At 46.0% G+C, this 22593-nt stretch overlaps 1 protein-coding gene across 5 annotated transcripts in view; it reads left to right on the top strand.

The window, feature by feature from the left end:
- The first annotated feature begins 3300 nt into the window (after positions 1–3300).
- CPPED1 (calcineurin like phosphoesterase domain containing 1) overlaps positions 3301–22593 on the top strand; it is a 129310-nt gene continuing 110017 nt past the window's right edge. For all 5 annotated transcript variants that reach the window (XM_081257004.1, XM_081257008.1, XM_081257007.1 and 2 more), the window contains exon 1: positions 3301–3486. In XM_081257004.1, the coding sequence (XP_081113130.1) occupies positions 3417–3486 (70 nt within the window). In that variant the 5' untranslated portion in view covers positions 3301–3416. The remainder of the gene's footprint in view (positions 3487–22593) is intronic.

Raw genomic sequence — 22593 nt, forward strand, 5'->3', positions numbered from 1 at the left:
AAGATCCCACGTGCCACGGAGCAGCTGGGCCCATGAGCCATGGCCGCTGGGCCTGCGCGTCCAGGGCCTGTGCTCCGCGGAGGGAGAGGCCACAGCAGTGAGAGGTCCGCGTACCGCAAAAAAACCCGCCCCAAAACCCCCCCAAAAAACCAGGGTTATCTTGCCAAGATAGTCATCATCCATTTATTTCTCATGCAACAGCCATTTGTGTCTATGCGTTAAGCCCCCTGCTTGATGGGCAAGACAGTCAAAGTAACTGCCCTCACAAACCTTACATCTGAACTGGGAAAGACAACATGAAACCAATAGTTACATGTGTAAACATATGATAACCAACTGTGCAAAGGGCTATGATGATCATGAGCAGAGTGCTATAAAAAGAATGAGGAAGACCTAGTTTAGCTCTGAAGCATGTGTGCAAGTGTGTAGGGTAAGGTCTCTCCGTGGACGTATGATTTAAGCAGAGGCCTTGATGTTCAAATGAGCAGATACACTGTAAATAGAAGGAACCAAAAATGCAAAGAGGGAAATGGATTTTCATGTTTAAGGAAGACAGTGACTGCAGAGTTAGTGGGTGCGAAGCAGGCTGGACCTCGCAGGGCCTAGAGGCCACCATTGGGACTTTTGATCCTCATTTACTCATTCCTTCCTTGAACATTTCCTGAGAATTTTCTGCTGGACCAGGCCATGGGCAGTGAATAGGGATATAGTGATTAATAATGATGCTAATAATAATGGCCAGTGTTCACTGAGTCCTTACCATTTGCTAGAGAACTATTGTTTTAAGCACTTTTTCATTCCAGTACACTTTATTATTTTTTTAAATTTATTGGAGTGGAGTTGCCTTACAATGTTGTGTTAGTTTCTGCTGTACAGCAAAGTGAATCAGTTATACATAGACATATATCCCCTCTTTTTTAGATTTCCTTCCCATTGAGGTCACCACAGAGCATTGAATAGAGTTCCCTGTGCTATACAGTAGGCTCTCATTAGTTGTCTATTTTATATATAGTAGTGTGTATGTGTCAATCCCAATCTCCCAATTCATCTCACCCGCCCCCACCTTGGGGGGAAAACATAAGTTGGTGTTCTACATCTGTGACTCTATTTCTGCTATGCAAATAAGTTCATCTGTACCATTTTTGTTTTAAGCACTTCGATGCACCAACTCATTTAAGCCTCCCAGCAACTCTATGACCAAGATACTACTATTGTTTTTGTTTGACAGGTAGGGAAATTGAGGCATGGAGAAACTAAGTAATTTTCAAGATCATACAACAAGCACGTGGTAGCAGTCTGACTCCAGAACTCCTAGGCACTTATATTCTTAACCGCTACGATTTACTGCCTCTTATCTAAGAGTAGAGGACAGTTCTTCTGGTCATTTTAGCCACCCAAACAATGCTTCAAATGTAGGCAGCTAGTTAAGAGAATTTCCCAAACTTGGCATGTCATAAGAACTCCCGGAGGAGTTAGAAACAGAAGCTTCTGGAGATTTAGACTCAGTAGGTCCACCCTGGATTTTGTATTTTTAGCAAGTTTGACAAACACTGGCTTAGTAGTTCAGTTCAATGGCTTTTTGCTGGACAGATTCCAGTTTGGGTGGGTGGCTGCTTCACTACTTTCCTGGATGTGTGTCACCTTGTGCACACAATTTCAGCTCTCTGGGCATCAGTTTCCCCTTCTGATAAATGAAGCTAATGATATACCATCTTCTAAGGCTGTTAAGTGGATTAAGTGAGCTGGTGCAAAGTGCTCAGAGCCATGCCTGATGCTTAGGGAGCAATGATGACAATAACGTGGCACCAAGCAAGGGCTCCTGTGCCCGTGGTGCAGAAAGCCAAACTCTTGACATCAGGTGTTTGCAGCAAAGTCAGGGTTTATTTGCAGGGCGCCAACCAAGGAACTCATACTCAGAAGACCCGAACTAGCCAATGGTTTTCAATCAAGGGATTTTAAAGACAGTATTAGGGGAGAGGGTCATAGGATGTGTGATCAGCTCGTGGACTTTCTTCTGATCGGTTGGTGGGGAGTTAACGGGGTGATGTTTCTGGAATTTCAACCTTCTGGTTCCAACCAGTTTGGAGTTGAGGCTTGTGGTCAGCTTGTAGTTACCACCCTCCACCTGGGTGGGGGGTCTTGATATCCATCAGATTGTTATCTACATCCTTTCAGAAGGAACTAGGAGTTCTGTGACTCTGTTGTCTTAATCATCAACTGCTTGAGCCTGCTCTTTGGAACTCAGGAAAGGCATAGGAGTCTAAAGCCTTTTTTTCTACAAACAAGAAACAGGGGAGGGTTTCCCTGGTGGCACAGTGGTTAAGAATCCACCTGCCAATGTAGGAGACACGGGTTCAAAGCCTGGTCGAGGAAGATCCCACATGCCGTGGAGCAACTAAGCTCAAGCGCCACAATTACTGAGTAAGCCTGCACTCTAGAGCTCGCGAGCCACAACTACTGAAGCCTGCGCACCGCAACTACTGAAGCCCGCACGCCTAGAGCCCGTGCTCCGCAAGAGAAGCCACTGCAATGAGAAGCCCAACGCAGCCAAATAAATAAAGAAATAATAAAATTTTTTTAAATGTTAAAAAAAAAAAAAGCAACAGGGGACACAGTGGGGATTTTGTACCCGGGAAGGCCCTACAGTGTCTTGCTTGGTTTCAATCTCCCCTTTTCTTTGATAGTCCTCAATCCTGAGGGGAACAGGGGCCAGACAAGAAAGAGAATAAAATTTGGCATAGTGAGATTAATCATAATTCAGTAAGGGAACTCAGTTTTAGGGGGACTTGGTTTGAAATGGAATGATGGTGATGATGACTAGGAAACTGAAGATGCCTCAGAACTGTGACAGAGATTACACCTCGTGGCTCGGAGGACTGTCCTGTCGAGTCCTCCAAGGACACGGCCGGGTCCTTTGGACCGTAAGGTACGATTCCCAGAAAAAATTCAGGTCCCCACTTAAATTATTTCAGATAAACAACAAAAAATTTAGCACAAGCATCTCCCAAATTGCATAGCACATACTTATCATTTATTGCTTATCTGAAATTCCAATTTAACTAGACGTCCTGTATTCTTATTTGTTAAACCTGCAGACCCCACTTTTAGGGAATGGCTGCACCCCCCAAACCTTGAGCCCAAAGGCACCCACTCTGCTCACGCAGGCGCCAGGCAAGTTGGCTCCCTCGCCAGGAGCCCCAGTCGATCCCAGAGGGGCCCCTCACGCTTCCGCCCCGTTCAGGCAGCACTAGTGGCTCCCCGAGCGACCGAGCCCCGCGCGCCCGCCGGCCCCGCCCCGCCCCGAGCAGAGGGCGCAGCCCCCAGCCGGGCAGGTCCCAAGCGGCAGTTGGGCCGTAAGGAGTCGGGCCGCTCCCTCCTACACAGTGAACTCCTTCGAGGCGGAAAACTTGCTTGCCATGTCGGCTGCGGAGGCGGGAGGTGTTTTCCACAGAGCTCGGGGCAGGACTTTGGACGCGTTTTCCTCAGGTACTGCCTGCCCTTCGCCTGGGAAGGGGATGGTTTCAGGGCTGCGGAACCTTCGGCGGGGAGAACGTTCGGTCGGGATGTGCACCTCCAGCCGGACCCCAGCGGGGGCTGCACCCGGGGGCTGCACCCGGGGGCTGGGGACCGCAAAAGAGGCCGCACCGCCCGCCCTTGGGGCTTCCAGGGGCGCTTTTGAAAGAAGAGTGTCTGGGCAAGGGGTACGGTCGTGGAGCCTCGCTGGCCTTGACCAAGGTTCCCTGAGAGAAGATAGAGTGAGGCAGCAAAGCATAGTTAATAGCGTGGGCTCTGCAGTTAGACTTGATTTCCAAGCCCTGCCTTGGACACGTTGCTCAGCGAGTATTGGTCTCAGTTTCCTCATCTGTAAAAGGGGAATAATCGCAGCGAGGTTGTGTGTGGCACAGGATAAGCGCTGGGTGCACGTGAGATGCGGTTATTCTTATTATGGTCATTCACCACGATGTAGTTTATACTCCATAATCATGGTTACCTTCTATAATATGAGTCATCCACCAAAATGTTGGCAGTGCCCATCAGAACTGGAGAGGGGAGGCAGAAGAGCCGTGTGGGGTTAAGTGCTTGGATTTTGGATTTAGATAATCTGCGTCGCTGTGAAAATGGGTTTGTTAATACTTACCGCATAGGGGAGAGTTAGCAGATTAAAAGGATTTCTGTAACCAAGTGCCTGACAGGCTAGGTGCTAAGTGAATGTTAGCCCTAGAGCTATAAAAGGGACCATTGCTGCCCGTTTTATTGGTCCTCCCTGCGTCTTTTGCTGCATGGTCAAATTCCAGCTTTTGTCACCCTGGGGCAGTCACCCCAGACACGCTGCGTGATCTGGCTTGTACTCACCTTTCTTGCTTCATGCTCGCCATTCTTCCCTTGCCCAGTTCTCCTGCTTCACTGTTTTTCTTAACTCCAATTTTAAAGGTCCAAGTCCTTTATTTCCGTAGGGCTTTTGTGCTTGCTCTTTGCTCGCCTAGCTAATAGCACTTTCTCAACCTTCACACTTTATTTAAAGTTCAGTCACTTTCTCAGACAGATTTTCCCTGGCTACCCTTACTAAAGTGGGTTTCTGGGCTTCCCTGGTGGCGCAGCGGTTGAGAGTCCGCCTGCCGATGCAGGGGACGCGGGTTTGTGTCCCGGTCCAGGAAGATCCCACATGCCGCAGAGCGGCTGGGCCCGTGAGCCATGGCCACTGAGCCTGCGCGTCCGGAGCCTGTGCTCCGCAAAGGGAGAGGCCACAACAGAGAGAGGCCCGCGTACCACAGAAAAAAAAAAAAAAAAAAAAGTGGGTTTCTCCTGTAACTCTGTCCTAAAGCCTTATTCTTTTCTTTCTTTGCAGCTGTTGGTGGGGGGTGGCAAGGTTCTGGAAGAGCATGTAAGGCCAGAAATCTAGCTGAGGTGATTTTAGAAAATACAGTCTGTTGTGGTGACCATTCTCTAAATATTTTAATATGCCGTTTTCAACCTGTTTTCAAACCCAAGCTTGTGCGCCCCATGCACAGTGAGGCCAAACAAACAAAATATCAGAGTTTGGAGCAGAGAAAGGTTTATTGCAGGGCCAAGCTAGGAGAACAGGTAACTCGTACTCAGAAGACCCGAGCTCTCCCTGTAGTTTTCAGGGAAGAGGTTTTTGTTTTTGTTTTTGTTTTTGCCACGCTACGTGGCTTGTGGGATCTTAGTTCCCCAACCAGGGATTGAACCCGGGCCCTGACAGTGAAAGCACAGGGTCCTAACCACTGGACCGCCAGGGAAATCCCCAATGGAGAAGCAGGGAAGAGTTTTTAAAGGCAGCATTCGGGGTGACAGCTGCAGGGTGAATGACTTTCTTCTGATTGGTTGCTGGTGAGGTAACAGGATGGTGGTCCAGGAATCTCAAGCATCAGCCTTCTGGTTCTGACCAGTCTGGGGTCTCAGCAGGTACTTACCATCCTTCATCTGGGTGGGGGCCTGCAGAACTTGAAGACTGTATCAGATTGTTAGGCACATCTCTTGAGGGAACTATAAGACTAAGGAACTAAGACTTTTTTTTTAAAAACATCTTTATTGGAATATAATTGCTTTACAGTGGTGTGTTTCTGCTTTATAACAAAGTGAGTCAGCTATACATATACATATATCCCCATATCTTCTCCTTCTTGCTTCTCCCTCCCTCCCACCCTCCCTAACCCACCCCTCTAGGTGGTCACAAAGCAGCGAACTGATCTCCCTGTGCTATGTGGCTGCTTCCCACTAGCTATCTGTTTTACATTTGGTAGTGTATATATGTCCATGCCACTCTCTCACTTCATCCCAGCTTACCCTTCCCCCTCCCCGCGTCCTCAAGTCCATTCTCTACGTCTGCGTCTTTATTCCTGTCCTGCCCCTAGGTTCTTCAGAACCAATTTTTTTTTTAAGATTCCATATATATATGTGTTAGCATACGGTATTTGTTTTTCTCTTTCTGACTTACTTCACTCTGTATGACAATCTCTCGGTCCATCCACCTCACTACAAATAACTCAATTTTGTTTCTTTTTATGGCTGAGTAATATTCCATTGTATATATGTGCCACATCTTTATCCATTCATCTGTCGATGGACACTTAGGTTGCTTCCATGTCCTGGCTACTGTAAATAGTGCTGCAGTAAACATTGTGGTACATGACTCTTTTTGAATTATGGTTTTCTCAGGGTATATGCCCAGTAGTGGGATTGCTGGGTTGTTTGGTAGTTCTATTTTTAGTTTTTTAAGGAACCTCCATACTGTTCTCCATAGTGGCTGTATCAATCTACATTCCCACCAACAGTGCATGAGGGTTCCCTTTTCTCCACACCCTCTCCAGCATTTACTGTTTGTAGATGTTTTGATGATGGCCGTTCTGACCAGTGTGAGGTGATACCTCATTGTAGTTTTGATTTGCATTTTTCTAGTGATTAGTGCTGTTAAGCATCCTTTCATGTGTTTGTTGGCAATCTGTATATCTTCTTTGGAGAAATGTCTATTTAGGTCTTCTGCCCATTTTTGGATTGGGTTGTTTGTTTTTTTTTGCTATTGAGCTGCATGAGCTGCTTGTAAATTTTGGAGATTAATCCTTTGTCAGTTGCTTCATTTGCAAATATTTTCTCCCATTCTGAGGGTTGTCTTTTCATCTAGTTTATGGTTTCCTTTGCTGTGCAAAGCTTTTAAGTTTCATTAGGTCCCATTTGTTTATTTTTGTTTTTATTTCCATTTCTCTAGGAGGTGGGTCAAAAAGGATCTTGCTGTGATTTATGTCATAAGAGTGTTCTGCCTATGTTTTCCTCTAAGAGTTTTATAGTGTCTGGCCTTACGTTTAGGTCTTTAATCCATTTTGAGTTTATTTTTGTGTGGTGTTAGGGAGTGTTCTAATTTCATTCTTTTACATGTAGCTGTCCAGTTAGGAACTAAGACTTTTATCTCTGAACTATTGTTTCTTGACTGCTTTTCCTTTGTTTCTGCATTTCCTCACTTCCCTAATTAGTAACTCCTTGAATCTACCCTTTGGAACTCAGGGAAGGTCTAGGATACTAAAGCCTTTTTCTGCAAACAAGGAATGGGAGACGTGGAAGGGCTTTTGTGCCCTGGCGGGCCCCACAGGGTCCCACTCAGTTTCAAACCAGTGTGAGGCTTTGGGGATTTATCCATATTGGTCTAAGCAGCTCTAGTCTGCTCATTTTCCTGCTGGGCAGTAGCCATTGTATCAGCATATATTGATACATTCTGTTGCTGGATATGCTGAGAATCTTCTTGCCTCTCCATATACACTCTCTCCCTGCTCCGCCATGCCGCAGGAGGTTGACATCTTTGGGCTTCATCCGGGGGCTCCTTGCCCTCTGGCCTGCTGTTGGGTTTAGCCAGTGGGGAGTCCTGACTGGAGATTAGAGGGTGGGGAAAACAATTGTCAGGGTGTTTATTCCCCTGGTTTAGTCCCTGTGGGGTTGCCTCAACCTGACTGTATTCCTTACCTGAAATTAACTGCTTCTTTGAAGGTAGGCTTTCTGCTGGAACTCTCTTTTCAGATTTGGGTAACCACTTTCTCCCTCCTTTCAGATGTAGTTCTGCTTTTCTGTGTTGGACTACTAAACTGTCCTTTGATGTTTTTCGATACTCAACTCATCCCAAGTAATTAAACGCTCCTTTAATTATCCTGATTTGAGTATGCCAGCTATTTCCTGCTAGGATCCTGATATGATGGACATTCAGTTATTTCTGTTTTTCACTCCTGGTAACCGTGCTGTTATGAACATTCTGGTACAAGCCTTCTTGTGGATACAGGGAAAAATTTCTCCAGGGCATATACCCAGAGGAGCGAAATTCTGAGTTGTAGGGTATGATCTTTTCCAGCTTTCCTAGATCTTGTCAAATCGCCTTCCAGAATGTTTACACCAACTTATTCTCCCACTAGCAGGGTATGAGAGTTCCTTGTGACTCTGCACTATCTCTTTTCAGTTCAGGAAGTATTTACTGTGTTCCTATTGCATTCTCTAGTATCTTGTGATGAGTAAAAAAAAGTCAAGGGGAAGGCAAGGGCTCATAATCTAAGCACAGAGCTGTGGCACAAAAAATAATTCTTGGCAACTGGTGGGCTTTGTAGGCCACTGTAGTGGGAATTGGGATTTTTTTAAGCTTTTTTTTTCTTAATTAATTTATTTTATTTTATTTATTTTTGGCTGTGTTGGGTCTTCGTTGCTGTGCGTGGGCTTTCTCTAGTTGTGGCGAGCAGGGGCTAGTCTTTGTTGCGGTGCGCGGGCTTCTCATTGCGGTGGCTTCTCTTGTTGCGGAGCACGGGCTCTAGGCACACGGGCTTCAGTAGTTGTGGCTCGCGGGCTCTAGAGTGCAGGCTCAGTATGCGGCGCACGGGCTTAGTTGCTCCGTGGCATGTGGGATCTTCCTGGACCAGGGCTCGAACCTGGGATTCTTAACCACTGCACCACCAGGGAAGCCTGGGAATCGGGATTTTAAGCATTCGTCCTGGGTGATGGTGAGACTGTTAATTGAAATCAGGGAGTAAGGAGTAGGGCCAGGTTTGATGGGATTAATTTGGGAAGTGGTGGCTTTGAGGTGCCGTCAGGAAATCTGAGGCAACTTGCAGGGTGTGGTGCACAGCTGGGGATGGAGGTGTGGGTGCCATCCACAGAGAGGCAAGTAGATGATATCGCTGTAGGAGTCAGTGGCATTCCTGAGGGGCAAGGTGTGGAGTAGTGGACGGGGTGTGTGTGTGTGTGTGTAACCTTAGGATGTGCCATTGTTTAGGGGGTCAGAAGAAGGAAAAGACACACTGAAGGTCTCAGGGCAGGAAACAACCAGAAATTTAGGAAGATAAATCCAGGAGCCAGCTTTGGTACCAAAGTTGGGGAGGAGGGCTTAAGGCAGGGTGATCCACAGGCTCAGATGCTGCAGACATCTAGGTGAGTGTTAGCTGAGCAGAGGATGGCAGGTTTGATTGTTATGTCACCTTCAGGACAGTTTCAGTGCAGTTGTAGGAGGAAGCCTGGTGCATGGCTTTTGAGGAATGGTGGAGATTGAGGATGCGCAGTCAGCAAAGGCAGGATTCTGTTTGGAGCCGTTTGGTGATCCAGGGTAGACATAGGGTAGTAGCAGTTTGAAGGAGGAGCAATGCTGAGGGAGGGCTGAAGGGTTTGCAGTAGTACTAATGGTGATAAGAACAACCGGAGCATCTAACGTTGATCAGGTGTTTACGGCGGGCCAGGCGCTATACTCTGTGCTGTATGTGGATTATCTCATGTAATCTTCAAGGTAGTCCTGTTGAGCTAGCTATTAGGGTTATCCTCTTTTTACAGTGGGAGAAAATCAATCTCAGGAAGGCTAGGCAACTTGCCCAAGGTCACATGATTGGTCTGACATGGATCTGGGGTTGAAAAATGCAAAAGGCAGGATAATTGTTGGAGAGCAGTATCTGAGGAGATGGGAAAAGATGTGGCATTGAGGGCTCAGAAGAGGGGTTGGCTCTGGGAACAAATTTCTCCTTCGACCATCTCTCCCTCCTTCTATCTAACTGTTTTTCTGTCTGTCCATCTATCTACCAGACCGTCCATCCACCAGTCTGTCCATCATATGTCCATCCTTTCATCTGTCTGTCCATCCCTTTGTCTATTGGTTCATCCATTTGCCCACTCATCAAATGTACTAAGCACCTCCCTTGTCCCAGGCATTGTGCTAGATCCCAGAGTGCAGTGATGAGTGAAAACCAGATGTGATTCCTCACCTCTGGCATGTAGCTACTTGGAGAGCCTAACATTAAACTGCCAGTCACACAAACCATCATAAATCCCAGCTGTGGCAAGTGTCAGGGAAGTGAGGAATGTCGCTTGTCAGGAAGTGAGGGGCATCTTAATAAGGCCCTGTAGGGAGGGCTCCCCTGGGGAAGGGGTGTGTCATCTGATTGCTGAAGGATGAGTAGGAGGTACCTGGGCTCTGAAGGGAGGGGGAGGACCATTGTAGACCACAGGTGGAGCAAGTGTGAAAGTCTGACATGGTGGGACAGGAAAGGGAAGGGTGAGGGGAGAAAGAAGCCCCTGACTCTGGAGCTGGGTGGTACAGGATGAGACTGGAGCATGGGGAAGGGGGTCATTGGGGAGGTTTTGTCTTTAAGCTGCATGTGTGAGGACACAAGGACACATGATCTGATTTCCATTTTGGAAAGAATGGTCTGGCTGCAGCCGTAACAACAGAAGAGTCTCTGCTTGAGAGGAACTTGGGGTGCAATCTGATTGGAAGCTGGAGCTCAGCGACTCGTCTTGAAGCAGCATTTCCAAGGCACACATTGTTCACTTTGAATTTGTTGACTTCCAGCAGCTGGAGGGGCGTGTGGTGGTGGTGGGGGGCTTCTGGTGGAGGTGATGGGGGCGCTGAGGTGTGAAGCTTCCTAGCCCCCTGGAGCTGCCCCAGGGCTGCCGTGGGACCAGAGAGCAAGAGAGGTGCTCACCTGGAAAAGAGTGGGGTGCGGAGGGGGTGGGGAGAGACTGAGAAGATAAATTGAGATAGGAGGAGGGAAAATGACCCTGGACTTCTAGAAGTGGGGCCTGCACTTGGTCTCCTCTGTGGGTTGAGCAGCCCCAGTGGGCATGCCCAGTATGCGTCATACAGCTCAGGGTTTCTAGAGGCCCGGCCTTGGAGGGTCAGGCTCAGAACCCTTCACTAGAAGTTGAGCACCTAGTCTACCCCTGAGCTGCCTCTACTGCTGTCCCTGACTTACCTGGGCCCTAGTTCCCTGTTAGTGCTGCTGGTGACTTTGAGTGATCCTCTCGGAGGGTCCATTGCCAGTTCAGGCTCTGTGGGCAGGTGGTAAGCTGGTAGAGGTGCCCCCAAGGGCAGGTTTGGAAGAGAAAGGAAAGGAACTGGCTTTTTCTGTCTCTTGCCAAAATACACATTGCCTCTCAAAGAGGTTTTGGTGAACTCAAGCAACTGGGCCTCAAATCACAACCCTGATAACCCTCACACTCCCTCCTGGAAGCCCCCTCCAGAATTAAACAGTTTGTTTCTCAAGTGAGGCTTGTCAAGTAAATGAAAGAGTGCTGTCTGACCCCGCTCGGGCTGCTGTAACAGAACACCATAGGCTGGGTGGCTTAAAAACAACAGAAATATATTGCTCACATTCTGGAGGCTGGAAGTCCAAGGTCAAGGAACCTGCAGATTCAGTGTCTGGTGCGAACCTTCTTCCTGGTTCATAGATGGCTGTCTTTTTATTTTTCTTTCTTTTTTTTTAAGACTTTATTTTTTAGAGCAGTTTTAGGTTCATAGCAAAATTGAGTGGAAGGTACAGAGAGTTCTCATACATCCCCTGTTCACACACATGCACAGCCTGCCCATCATCAGCATTCCCTGCCAGAGTGGTATGTTTGTTACAACTGAACATACAGTGACACAACATTATCACCCAAAGTCCACAGTTTACCTTACAGTTCACTCTTAGAGTTGTACATTTTATGTACAATGTACATGTACTGCGTAATAACACATAACCATCATTATAGTAGATGGCTGTCTTCCTGCTGTGTCCTCCCGTGGAGGAAAGCGGGAGTGAGCGCTCTAGGGTCTCTTTCATAAGGGCAATAATCCCACTACTAAGCCCTCAGGATTTAATCACCTCCAAAGTCCCCATCTGCAAATATCATCACATTTGGGGTTAGATTTCAATGTAAGAATTTTGAGGAGACACAAACAGTCCATGGCAAGCACTTTAAGACTATTTCCCCCTGATAGTTTTTGAGTAACAGTATTCCCATGCACTTCTTCCAGGAGTGTTGTATGTGAAGCCTGGCTTCAGTCATCCATTTCCTGTTAACACAACCTGCTAGGCTCTGTCAACAGATGTTTATAGAAAGTAAGTTGTACGTGTCTCACCTGAGAAGGCTCACAATCCTCAGGTATGTTCAAATATTCATTTTAATTAGGCAAATTAATAATTATATTTCCTTGACATGTATCCTAATTAAGACTACTTTCTCCTAACAAATAATTGGCTTTCTGAAAAGTTTACAACATCTGTTTTGAAGAAATTCTCAAAGGGAGAAATATCAAAATAAAATATGTTTTCAAAATTACATATCTTTAATTGTTTTCAGGTCCTAATCAGTTTTTCCAGTTCATTTTACCACTGGAATATTTTCCCCCTTAGATAGAGAACAGGGATCTTCAGTGCTTTACCTAAAATGATGATTTCCTTGGATATTTTAAACCTCCACAGCTGTTTCAGAGGAGCCAACTCTATTCACTGATTCTGAATGTTTCTTGGTCTCTTCTAGAAACTCTCTCGCAGAGAATAAGTGAAATCTCTAAAGAATAATGTACTTCATCCCTTCCAGGTCTCACCTAAGAACCTCTCTAGAAACAGTAGGCCTGGAAATGTTTGTTCAAGTCTGAAGAGGGTTGAAAATATTGTGGCGTAAAAAATTCAAACTTATCAATGAAGGAAATGAAATGAATGCTTTTAATTAATTTTTAAAATTAATTAATTTATTTATTTTTGGCTGCGTTGGGTCTTCGTTGCTGTGCACGGGCTTTCTCTAGTTATGGCGAGTGGGGGCTACTCTTCGTTGCGGTGCGCGGGCTTCTCATTGTGGTGGCTTCTCTTGTTGCGGAGCATGGGCCCTAGGCGCATGGGCTTCAGTAGTTGTGGCTTGCGGGCTCTAGAGCGCAGGCTCAGTAGTTGTGGCGCACAGGCTTAGTTGCTCCGCGGCATGTGGATTCACTCATTTCAAGTTTCACTGGTTTTTAATAAATTTACAGTGGTACAACATCAGAATTTTAGAACCTCTCATTCTCCCCAAAAAAGGATACCTTGTGTCCATTTTCAGTCTCTTTATGTTTCCAATCCCAGCACAGTCAACTACTAATTTACCTCCCTAGCTTTGCCTTTTCTGGACATTTCATATAAATGGAATCATATAATCTGTGGTTTTTTGTGACTGGCTTCTTTCCCTTAACATAATCTTTTTATGATTCACCCATGTTGCAGTGTGTATCAGCACTTTGTTCCTTTTTACTGAACAGTATTCCAGAGTATGGATTACCACATTTTGTCATCCGTTTACCCGTCGGTGAACATTTCGATATTTTTTGGACATTGACGGACATTCCCCCATTTGGACACTGGCTATCATGAATAAAGCTGTTATGAACATCCACATTAGAGGTCTTTTTTTTTTTTTTTTGCGGTACGCAGGCCTCTCACTGTTGTGGCCTCTCCCGTTGCGGAGCACAGGCTCCAGACGTGCAGGCTCAGCAGCCATGGCTCACGGGCCCAGCCGCTCCATGGCATGTGGGGTCTTCCCGGACTGGGGCATGAACCTGTGTCCCCTGCATCGGCAGGCGGACTCTCAACCACTGCGCCACCAGGGAAGCCCTAGAGGTCTTTTTGTATGGACATATGTTTCATTTCTCTTGGGTAGATACCTAGGATTGGAATTGCTGGGTCGTATAAGTAACTGTCTTTAACATTTTAAGGAACCACCAAACTGTTTTCCAAAGCAGCTGCACCATTTACATTCCCAGCAGCAATGCATACAGGTTCAAATTTCTCCATATGCTCATTCACACTTGATATTGTCTGTCTTTTTGATTATAACCAAGCAAATGCGTGTGAAGTGGAATCTCACTGTGTTTTTTTTAAAAAATAAATTTATTTATTTAATTTATTTTATTTTTGGCTGTGTTGGGTCTTCATTGCTGCGCGCAGGCTTTCTCTAGTTGGGGCGAGCGGGGGCTACTCTTCGTTATGGTGCGTGGGCTTCTCACTGCAGTGGCTTCTCTTGTTGCAGAGCATGGACTCTAGGCGCATGGGCTCAGTAGTTGTGGCTCACGGGCTCAGTAGTTGTGGCTCGCGGGCTCTAGAGTGCAGGCTCCGTAGTTGTGGTGCATGGGCTTAGTTGCTCCGCGGCATGTGGGGTCTTCCCAGACCAAGGGATCAAACCCCTGTCCCCTGCATTGGCAGGCAGATTCTTAACCACTGTGCCACCAGGGAAGCCCTCACTGTGGTTTTGATTTGCATTTTCCTAATGCCTAATGATGTTGAACACCTTTTCATGTGCTTATTGGCTATTTGTAATCTTTGAAGAAATGTCTGTTCAGATCCTTTGCCTGGGTTATTTCTGTTTTTATTATTGAGTTGTAAGAGTTCTTTATATGTTCTGGATACAAGTCCCTTGTCAAATACATGATTTGAAAATATTTTCTCCCATCCTGTGGCTTGTCTTTTCACTTTCTTGATGATATCATTTGCAAGACCCACATTTTTAATTCTGATGAAGTCCCAGTTATCAACTTTTTCTTTTATTACTTGTACTTTCGATGCCATATCTAAGAAATCTTTACCTAAACCCAAATTGTGAATATTTACTCCTGTGTTTTCTTTTAAGAGTATTATAGTTGGAGCTGTTACATTTAGGTCTGGGTCCATATTGAATAAATTTTTACGTATGATGTGGAGTAAGGGTTGTCTTAGAAGTTTTCCTTTTTTTTTTTTTAACTACAGTAGAAGCCTGGTAGTTTGTCAATGAATAGAAAAAATTAGCTAAAGAGGGGAACCATTAAAATATTACACATTTTTGACATTTCATTTTAATGTAAACTATAAATGTAAATTCAGTTAATGATCTTTTGAGGTCAGGCCAAGGTCATGTCTTGGAGTATGGGTTTACAGGTGGGCCTGCCAGGGCCCATAAACAACACCCATAACGAATCTTTTCCAGTTTGGGTTTTTTTCCAGTGGAGTAGTCAGTTAAAAATCACCTAGAGAGCACTCTGAACAAAGGATTCTTCTAGCTTTATACTTTTTCATCAGATCTTACACACTTGCCTCCCCAACACCTGATTCAATAGTATTTTATTTTTACCAGCTTGCTTTATTGAGTCTTCCCAAAGCATCCATCTTTGCTTTATTAGAAACAACTCTTTTTACATTTGTATTTCTCTGGCTTACATGTTTTATTAAATTAGATGATTTAAAAATAAGTGCTAGCATGAACAGATTTGGGGGCACCTCCTGACAGACACTCCATGAGGGGCGGGGCAGAGGTGCGTAGAGCATGGGAAGGCCATCAGCTTGCCCTGGGCCATGGTCCGCACCTTCGTGGAGGCATGGAGAGTGTTGACGACCCTTCACATTGGTCTAGTGGACGTCTGTTAAGAGAGTATCTTCTTCACAGAGAGGACTAACTGACAACTTTTTATATTTGTGCAGTGTGTGATTTTTAACTTTGTCAAACCCTCCAACGAGTCAGGGGCAGTAACATGGGGCCAGGGCACCTGGAGACTCCAGAAGCCCCAGAACTGCTGCCAGCCACTCTCAGGACCAAGAGAATGTGGAGTCAGACTCCCAGGAAATATTTGTTGAGCGAAAGAACGTCCAGACTCCCCCACGTAGCGTTGTTTAAAGGAAAAGAAGAAACATCTTTGTCAAACTAATGGCGCAGGTCCTCATTTGTAAGAAGGAGGCCGAGTGTTGGCCAGATCTGTCTTAAGGAGCAGCCAGGATGACAAGTGCATTGATTTCATCTGTGTGGGGGCACTTTGGTGATTTCAGGCCCCAAACAAGTAAGTGGGAGGATCCAGAGGAGAACGCAGCTCTTCAGGCTTCCTGCCCTCTGGCCCCGCCCCCAGAATACACTGGAGCAGGACGGAGCACCTCGTCTTCCCCCCAGTCTCCCCTAGCTCTGTCCGACCAGCAGCCTGGGAGTCGCTCCTGACCTCTGCTTCACCCTCCTCTCCGTGTCCCGGCCGCCCACAGTCCCATCCACGCACCCCCAGGGCACAGCTGGGCTTCATCTACTTCTGTGCTTCCCGGCTCCCACCACCGTGAGCCTGGCCACCCCACCTACCCTGCCTCTCACCTGGACAGTCCCAGCAGCCTCTGAGTCCCTCTTGTCTCTCCAGTCTGTTTCCTGAACAGCACCCAGAGTCATGTCTTTGAAACAAAAACTGGGTCTGTCAGCCCTTGCCGTGGCTTTTCTCTGTCCCCCTCCTCTTCCCTCTTTTCCTCATTCTTCAGGCCTGTGCTGCTTCTCTTATTCTAAGTTAGGTCCACTGCCATTCACCTTCACCCATTCTTTTCTTTTAGGATATTTGTTACAACTTTGAGTTGTGTCTTTACTCCTCTGACTTTGATGTCCTTTCCTGCCTGTAGGTGATAAATTCCTTGGGGGTGGAGCAGGAAGCCCAGGCCTAGGAGGGTGTCTGGCAGTAGTGGACCTTCAGTGGCCTTTCATTATGTGAATAAATGAATGAAAATGAGTGCAATGCCCACGGGATCACGTGTGTGCATCCACCTAACCCACAGTTTACACACATCATGTTTCCTCTGGACAAAACCAACAGAAACCAAGGTATTGAGCCAATCAACAGGACCCTTGCAAACCACGTACCACTGGGCAGTTGGTGCCTTACTCAGAGGCACCCGCTGGGGCCGGTGCTTGTTCCCAGGCGGGTCCCTCCTCTCCCTGCCCCCTCTTGGAGCTGCATCTGCCCCAAGTAAGGGTGGCCTTCTCCTCCCCTCCAGGGCCTCTGTTTGCTCAGCCTGTGCCTGCAGGGCTGCCTCTGTCCAGAGTGAGCACCTTCTTCCAGTTCTCCCCGAAGCACCACCCCCTGGGCCAGCAGCCGCAGGCTCTCTTGGCAGTGAAACACGGGGAATGGCACAAAAGTCATAGCAAACCTCCACCCAAAACATGCAGACCCTCAACAGAGTTCTGCTTTTGAAAAGTGAGAGGGATATGGAAAATGTCTTTTTCCCCGCTTAGACATTGTCCAGAACAGTGTTGGCGAAAGCCAGGGATGCTGAAAGCCGCTTGGGCAAGTAGTCCTGGCGCATCTGCCTTCTTACTTCTCTGAAGGGTTGCAGATAAAGATGCTGGCAGGCCCCTCATCCCCAAATGGCAAGTGTGGCAGCCAAGCTATGACTCAGAAGCTTTTGCGTATCTCAAAAAACTACCTTTTGGATGCGTGTAGGCCAAGAAAAGAGGTTGGGTAAATTCACTTTGGTACTTAGGAAACGTAATTTGGAGACTCTGAGTATTTTGCTGTCACACTGAATTATTTTGGGGGCAGAGGGGCCCTGAAGGACACTACTTTTTTAACAGCTTCACATACCGCGCAATTCACCCTTTCAAAGTGAACGATTCGGTGGCTTTTAGTCTATTCACAGAGATGTACCACCATTGCCACAAATTTTGGAACATCTTCGCCACCCCAAAAAGAAACCCCACACCCCTCAGTTGTCACCCCCGACCCCCCCCCCACCCCCCCACCCCCACCCCCAGCCCGAGGCAACCACTAGTGAAAGACACTGTTAACTGCTGCATTGATTTCTGGCAGTCTTACCTTTGGGACATTTGGATTGTTAAACCAGAAAGAGTCCCAAAGCGGTGAAGATTGTTTTGCTACTGTTGTGTTTTTTTGCTTTTTAACCACTGAAATAAGATTAGTCGACAGAGAAGATGAGGGGCATTGCTGAAGACATTTAGATTGTGATTCACTGTGCAGATCGCTGCTGTGAGAAACTGCAAAAATTGCATTTCGTTGGCATTTGCTCTTTAGCTAGAAAGCTTCTGGGCAGCTGTAAAGCAGCCCATCTTTGCCATTTTATAACCAAAGCAATATCCACAGTATATAAAGGAAAAGATGTTAAGACCAAAGCATACACACACAGACACACACATACATACATACATACATATACACATATATACCATCAGATATTTCCTGAGCCCCACTATATGCTATGGGAAACAAAGAAATGGGTAAGATTTTGAGAATGCTGTCTGCTAAGACAGGGGTAGGAGTTACCGTGGATAACACTCATGGTAATAGAAGCGCACACTTGACTGCTTACTATGTGCCAAGTCCAAATGCTTCACATGTATTAACTCAGTTAATTCTTCACAACAACCCTTTTGAGGTAGATGAGTTATTCTTACTTTACGGATAAGGAAACAGGCCCTGAGAGGTTAAGGAACTTGCATCATGTCACAGAGTTGGTAAAGGGTGGAAATGGGATTTGATCCTGGCACTCAAGCCTCAGGGTCTAGGCTGTCCTGGGACAAGGTTAGGGCTTTGGGAGATGGAAGCCCAAAGTGGTACAGGGGCTTGAAGCCCTTCCCCAAGCCCACATGTCCGGGTATGATCTGTTTTATCCCCAATATTTATATTTGCCCCTGGTCTCAGGGTCTGGTCCTTGCTGTGCCCTCTGTCTGGGGCGCATCTCCCCAGCACCCCGCCTGGCTCAGTCTCGTCCTCAGATCTCATCTCCTGTGTTGCCTCACTCCTCCATCTACTGCAGAGCTCTCCCGCCCACCAGTTGCTCCGTCCGTGATCACCCTGATTACTTCTGCGGTACCCAGGAGCACAGTGTGTAATGAGCTTAGTTGTTGACCTGTTCGTTGTCTATCTCACCACCATTCTGAAGGTCTCTTTTTTTTAATTAACTAATTTATTTTTATTTAGTATTTGGCTGCATTGGGTCTTCGTTGCTGCACGCAGGCTTTCTCTAGTTGTGGCGAGTGGGGGCTGCTCTTTGTTGCAGTGTGCGGGCTTCTCATTGCGGTGGCTTCTCTTGTTGCGGAACACGGGCTCTAGATGTGCGGGCTTCAGTAGCTGTGGTGCGCGGGCTCAGTAGTTGTGGCTCGCGGGCTCTAGAGCGCAGGCTCAGTAGTTGTGGTGCACGGGCTTAGTTACTCCACAGCACCAGGGATCGAACCCTTGTCAGCTGCATTGGCAGGCGGATTCTTAACCACTGCACCACCAGGGAAGTCCCTGTAAGGTCTTAAGGAATGGGACCTGTGGCCTTGCCCACTAGTTGAATGTCTGGTGACTCACATGACACCCGTCCTCAGAACAAACTTTCTGAATGAGGGGAAGAGGCAGAGCCGCATCCGCTTGCCGGGGAGGTGGAGGTGGCGTGTGAGCTGGGCCCGGGTGGACAGACAGCACCTCAGCAGGAGGAGCTGGTACAATGGAGAGCACCCCCTGGAGAAAGGGGCGGGAAAGCATGGGGCGTGTTTGAGGAGCAGAGAAGGGTCCACGTGGAGGGACCCTGTGGTATGTCTTGTGCAGGGTTCTTCAGTCTCGCCGTTGACACGGGCTGGATTCTTTTGTGGGGCTGCCCTGTGTAATGTGGGATGTTTAGCACCATCCCGGCTTTTGTCCACTGGATGCCAGAAGCACCATCCCCCTCCCAGTGTGATATCCAGAAATGTCTCCAGACATCAGATGTGCCCTGGGGATCAAAATCATCCCCGGTTGGGCTTCCCTGGTGGCGCAGTGGTTGAGAGTCCGCCTGCCGATGCAGGGGACACGGGTTCATGCCCCGGTCCGGGAAGACCCCACATGCTGCGGAGCGGCTGGGCCCGTGAGCCATGGCCGCTGAGCCTGCGCGTCCGGAGCCTGTGCTCCGCAGCGGGAGAGGCCACAACAGTGAGAGGCCAGCGTACCGCAAAAAATCCCAAAACCAAAACCAAAAACAAACCAAAAAAAATCATTCCCGGTTTAGAGCCACTGGTCTAGTGGGAATAGTAATCGGTACAGTTGGAAAATTTTCAGGCTATGTTTTAGCACCAGGTGCCAGAATGAGCGATGATCCACTGACATCTTCATTTATCCTTTCACCAAATGTTTACTGAATGCCTCCCACCTGTCAGGGACCAAATGATAACATGCTGACAGAATATTGGAAAGGGAAAGCAAATGTGGGCCTTTCCTTATGGAGATTAGAAGGTAGTGGCCCTTCAGCGAGGGAGTCTGATGATCAGGGTAAGCATTTTATAAAGAGTCACGATGCAGTGATTGACTGAGATGGATCAGAGCAGGGAGTCCTGCATGGAGCTGTCTTGGTAGCTCCAGGTGGGCATGGTGGACGCCTGACCCAAGATAGTGACGCTGTCAGTTAATGCTGAGTTAATTCTCTAACTTTATAGTCCAGTGGAGAAATGTGGCCTCTGTAGTCCCAATTTATGTATTATTTTGAGTCAGATTAGTTAACAGGGGTCAAAACATTGAATTCTTAAATATTCTTACAATGTAGTGATGTGTTGTAGCTCTCACAGTTCTTAACCACTATCTTGTGATTTTAATTCTGTCTTCCAGAAGTCAAACTAGATTTAGAAAATGGGACTCTTATTTATAAAAAGTAAATTAAGAAAGCTGTTTGTCATTATATTCCACCTTGAATTATTTGGGGTTGCCTATAAAGTGGCAGGTTTAGAACATCATGAAAATATAAATTATTAGAGTATTAGGTATTAATTAGTGACATGGCTGACTCCCGTAGGCGTTTTCCTAGTTGGGTAATGGAAGTAGTGATTCATTTGCTTTTGGGGGGGGTGCATTCATTATAGTTAGTCACTGATTAACTGGTAAGAATGAAAGGATCAATGCGATTTCTAATTCTTGGTGTATATTAAAAAGTCAACTTTCATTAACAATTGAGAGATGTGCCCAAAAGGTATAATAAAAATGAGTGAGAGGAAATATATTGGCAGAGACAAATTCAAGAAAACATTTAGTTCGTGATATTAAAGGTGCAAACTGTAAAGAGCAATTGCAATTTGAATGTCTGTTTTTCAGGCAAGATATTGGCACATAAACAGAATCTCATAGGAAGGCTTAATGGTAAAGAATCATGTGAATTTTAAAAGGTTTTTAAGATTCTGTTCAGTATACAGTTGCTTTGTACTCAGTAATGCTTAACGGAGACTCACAGGCCTTTCCTGACCATGATTTAATACCACCCAAAATCCAATGTCCTTTTTATTTTTTATTTTTTTTATTTTTTTTGCTTTATAACAAATTTAATCAGTTATACATATACATATGTTCCCATATCCCCTCCCTTTTGCGTCTCCCTCCCACCCTCCCTATCCCACCCTTCCAGGCGGTCACAAAGCACCGAGCTGATCTCCCTGTGCTATGCGGCTGCTTCCCACTAGCTATCTACCTTACGTTTGGTAGTGTATATATGTCCATGCCGCTCTTTCACTTTGTCACAGCTTACCCTTCCCCCTCCCCATATCCTCAAGTCCATTCTCTAGTACGTCTGTGTCTTTATTCCTGTCTTACCCCTATGTTCTTCATGACATTTTTTTTTCTTAAATTCCATATATATGTGTCAGCATACAGTATTTGTCTTTCTCTTTCTGACTTACTTCACTCTGTATGACAGACTCTAGGTCCATCCACCTCATTACAAATAGCTCAATTTCATTTCTTTTTATGGCTGAGTAATATTCCACTGTATATATGTGCCACATCTTCTTTACCCATTCATCCGATGATGGACGCTTAGGTTGTTTCCATCTCCGGGCTATTGTAAATAGGGCTGCTATGAACATTTTGGTACATGTCTCTTTTTGAATTATGGTTTTCTCAGGGTATATGCCCAGTAGTGGGATTGCTGGGTTGTTTGGTAGTTCTATTTTTTGTTTTTTAAGGAACCTCCATACCGTTCTCCATAGTGGCTGTACCAATTCACATTCCCACCAGCAGTGCAAGAGTGTTCCTTTTTTTCCACACCCTCTCCAGCATTTATTGTTTCTAGATTTTTTGATGATGGCCATTCTGACTGGTGTGAGATGATATCTCATTGTAGTTTTGATTTGCATTGCTCTAATGAGCAAAGATGTTGAGCATCCTTTCATGTGTTTGTTGGCAGTCTGTATATCTTCTGTGGAGAAATGTCTATTTAGGTCTTCTGCCCATTTTTGGATTGGGTTGTTTGTTTTTTTGTTATTGAGCTGCATGAGCTGCTTATAAATTTTGGAGATTAATCCTTTGTCAGTTGCTTCATTGGCAAATATTTTCTCCCATTCTGAGGGTTGTCTTTTGGTCTTGTTTATGGTTTCCTTTGCTGTGCAAAAGCTTTGAAGTTTCATTAGGTCCCATGTGTTTATTTTTGTCTTTATTTCCATTTCTCTAGGAGGTGGGTCCAAAAGGATCTTGCTGTGATTTATGTCATAGAGTGTTCTGCCTATGTTTTCCTCTAAGAGTTTGATAGTGTCTTGCCTTACATTTAGGTCTTTAATCCATTTTGAGTTTATTTTTGTGTATGGTGTTAGGGAGTGATCTAATCTCATACTTTTACATGTCCCTATCCAGTTTTCCCGGCACCACTTATTGAAGAGACTGTCCTTTCTCCACTGTACATTCCTGCCTCCTTTATCAAAGATAAGGTGACCATATGTCCGTGGGTTTATCTCTGGGCTTTCTATCCTGTTCCATTGATCTATATTTCTGTTTTTGTGCCAGTACCATACTGTATTGATTACTGTAGCTTTGTAGTATAGTCTGAAGTCAGGGAGCCTGATTCCTCCAGCTCCATTTTTCGTTCTCAAGATTGCTTTGGCTATTCGGGGTCTTTTGTGTTTCCATACAAATTGTGAAATTTTTTGCTCTAGTTCTGTGAAAAATGCCAGTGGTAGTGATAGGGATTGCATTGAATCTGTAGATTGCTTTGGGTAGTAGAGTCATTTTCACAATGTTGATTCTTCCAATCCAAGAACATGGTACATCTCTCCATCTATTTGTATCATCTTTAATTTCTTTCATCAGTGTCTTATAATTTTCTGCATACAGGTCTTTTGTCT

Source organism: Mesoplodon bidens, assembly GCF_964165515.1.
Source record: "Mesoplodon bidens genome assembly, chromosome: 15".
Taxonomy (NCBI): Eukaryota; Metazoa; Chordata; class Mammalia; order Artiodactyla; family Ziphiidae; genus Mesoplodon; species Mesoplodon bidens.